At 34.5% G+C, this 2,833-nt stretch overlaps 1 protein-coding gene across 1 annotated transcript; it reads right to left on the reverse strand.

Annotated features, from left to right (window-relative positions):
* Positions 1–1,284: 1,284 nt before the first annotated feature.
* Positions 1,285–2,180, reverse strand: LOC25497786 (protein FAR1-RELATED SEQUENCE 11). The gene is made up of 3 exons (XM_024770806.1): positions 2,000–2,180; positions 1,854–1,937; positions 1,285–1,802 (listed from the first exon to the last, which is right to left on the reverse strand). Exons 1-3 carry the CDS (start codon positions 2,178–2,180, stop codon positions 1,285–1,287), a joined length of 783 nt encoding a protein of 260 aa, XP_024626574.1.
* Between the last annotated feature and the right edge of the window lie 653 nt (positions 2,181–2,833).

Genomic DNA, 2,833 nt, shown 5'->3' on the forward strand with positions numbered 1-2,833 from the left:
GCTTTCGATTTAATCAAAGTGCCATTTCTATTTTCCTATGCTTTCTGTGCAATATTCGACAATATCCATGATTAGAATAATTGCTTCTTGTCGTTAATTTTGATTTAATTTTAATGCCAAGTTTTCTGTTTCTTGTCGAAACTACTCTTGTGTTATTTTAACTTCCTGCAATATAGACATATATTTTTTCAAAAACTTGCCATTTATTCTGAATATTCTATTGTTGGAAGCTAATTCTTCTATCTCATACGCACCATTTAAAAATACTTGTATAACTTTAAATGGTCCTTCCCAATTTGTTGACCATTTGCCTAAGACTCTATCTATTTTGTCCATAGGCAGATGTACTTTCCAAACAGAATCTCCAATGTTAAAAAGATTTTTATATAGGCTTTTGCGACGTGTTCTTTTTTCCTCAAAAGCACTTCCAATGCCATCAGTCTTTCTTCGCCCACATCGACCAACACATCCGACATCATATCCCAATATTGATCTTTTGGAATTTCCATTTGCCTTTGTACTCTGTCTGATTGTACATAAATTTCCACAGGTAAAATTGCACCATGCCAAAAGCCAAACAAAATGGTGTAGAGTTTGTTGACTCTTTTGGAGATGTTCAACAAAATCAAAGGATTCAGTTTAAATTTTTATGCCAATTTTTTGGTCTATCATGTACATGTTTCTTGATCAAAGTAATGACAATTTTGTTGGCAACTTCAAGTTGACCATTTTCTTCTGCATAATATGGTGTCGAGGTGAGCAGCTTGAAACCTGTTTGGTTGGCAAAACCAACCATCTTTTGACCAATAAAGATTAAACCTTCATCCGTAGTGATAGTCTCTGGAATTCCAAATCTATAAAGAATATGATTTTGAATAAAACTCATCACAAACTCCTGGTCAACACCCACATATAAGTTTTATTGTTTCATCCATCACCAATGCAGCACCAAATATAACTATTTGTGAGTGGTGGTTGCAACCAGACAAAATCACCAACGAATAGTTGTATTTGTTCTTGTTATACGTTGTGTCAAATGCAACTGCATCGCCAAAACATAAATAATTTGATATGCTTGTGCCATATGCCCAAAATAGACATTTCAAACGTCTATCATTAGTGGCAGAATATTGACAAAAGGAATGTGGATCAGTTGAGGACTTAACATTAAGATAGTTTAAAGCACCTGACATCACCATACTTAATAACAATACGCTTTTTTTTTTTGTCAAAATAATTATACAAATCTTTCTTAGTGAACCCAACACCAGAATATCCACCCTTCTAAGCCACCATGTATCCCATTATATGACAAGTTCTTATTTCGTGTGACTGAAGACCATCAATCTGTGCTTTATCTGTCTCGGATATTTTCCGATAAACAGGGTGTAAATGCACAACACTGGATGGAGTAAGTTCATGGTTGTGACCCTCTTCAGAAATAGACACAACATATCTACCCTTTTTGGGTCTGTAGTGAACACGGAGCCTAGATGGACACTTTGTACGAGTGAGACGTCGGTGATCTCTTTGCCTATCTGACCTTGATAAATGCTTCTTCTCTCTTAACCCCTGCTTGTTGCATACATACTGCCTCATTACAATCTCATCGTTGACATTGCACCTAATATCACTCTTCCTAACATAAAAACCTTTACATTTACCGTACTTAAAATAAAAATCGTCAGCTTCAACAACACCCGCAAATTCCATTGCCCTTATTCCATCAGCAGTTAATGAATTTATCCTTACCATTTCCTCACCAACAACTACAACATCATCTTCATCTAAATTATTATCCCCTTCACTTTCATGACCTTCACTTTAATCATATTCACCTTTATCATCTTTACCTTCGTCACCTTCACTTTCATCATCTTCACCTTTATCATCTTCACTATAATCACCAGAACAACCATCATCATCACTTGCATTGTCTCCACTTTCATGATAAAACTATTAGCACCTACATTCCCTTGAAAATTCTAAGTAAAATTACCATGACTCCCATCATTATTATAACTATCATCGTCTACATTATGTTCAACATTCTCAGTAGATTTACCTTGACTACCAACAATCACCGGATAGGTTTTATCATCATTCAAATCCACATCCGTAGAACCGTAATCATATTCCGCTGGACCAAAATCTGTAAAATCATTGTTCTTGTTTTCCATCTGCTATACAAAATTTAAAACCAAAATGAAATAAACCTTAATCACTGATCAAACCAAATGAAGAACTAAACCATAATCACTGAACACTAATAAACCAACAAAACTACTCAATCCTAAGTTCTATACACTATTGAACCAGCGAATCTACTAAATCACTAATTTCCCTAACCCTAATCAGCAAATCAAAAAACTATTTCCATAATTGATTTCGCATGACCTAATCAATCCCGATAATATTACATGTAGAAAAAAAAAATAGGTGTAGTATAACTTATCTCAGAGTTTTAATCGGATTCTTCTCTAACTCTAGATACAAGATACAATTAGCGCTTCACACTTGAAATACGAATGCAAGGGCGGCGATGAAATGCAAAGTCTGAGTGAATTGTAGAAGACGGAAGGGCAACGATTAGGAAAGGGTGGAGATTGGAGGCGGAATCCTTCTACTATATGGTAGGAGAGGAGAAAGAACAAGATGAACATGGGTAGGTTTTTCTGAAAGAATAGGGGAAGGTTGAAAGTCTATTTTTGATCTTAATTTTAATTTTTTAACTTAATTGCTAACCTATGATTTAAATTGATCTGTTCAAAACAAAAAGAAAATAGTGCAATTATAATTAGTTTAAGGGATAAAGTACAATTAAATTTTCCTA

Source organism: Medicago truncatula, chromosome 7, assembly GCF_003473485.1.
Source record: "Medicago truncatula cultivar Jemalong A17 chromosome 7, MtrunA17r5.0-ANR, whole genome shotgun sequence".
Lineage (NCBI taxonomy): Eukaryota > Viridiplantae > Streptophyta > Magnoliopsida > Fabales > Fabaceae > Medicago > Medicago truncatula.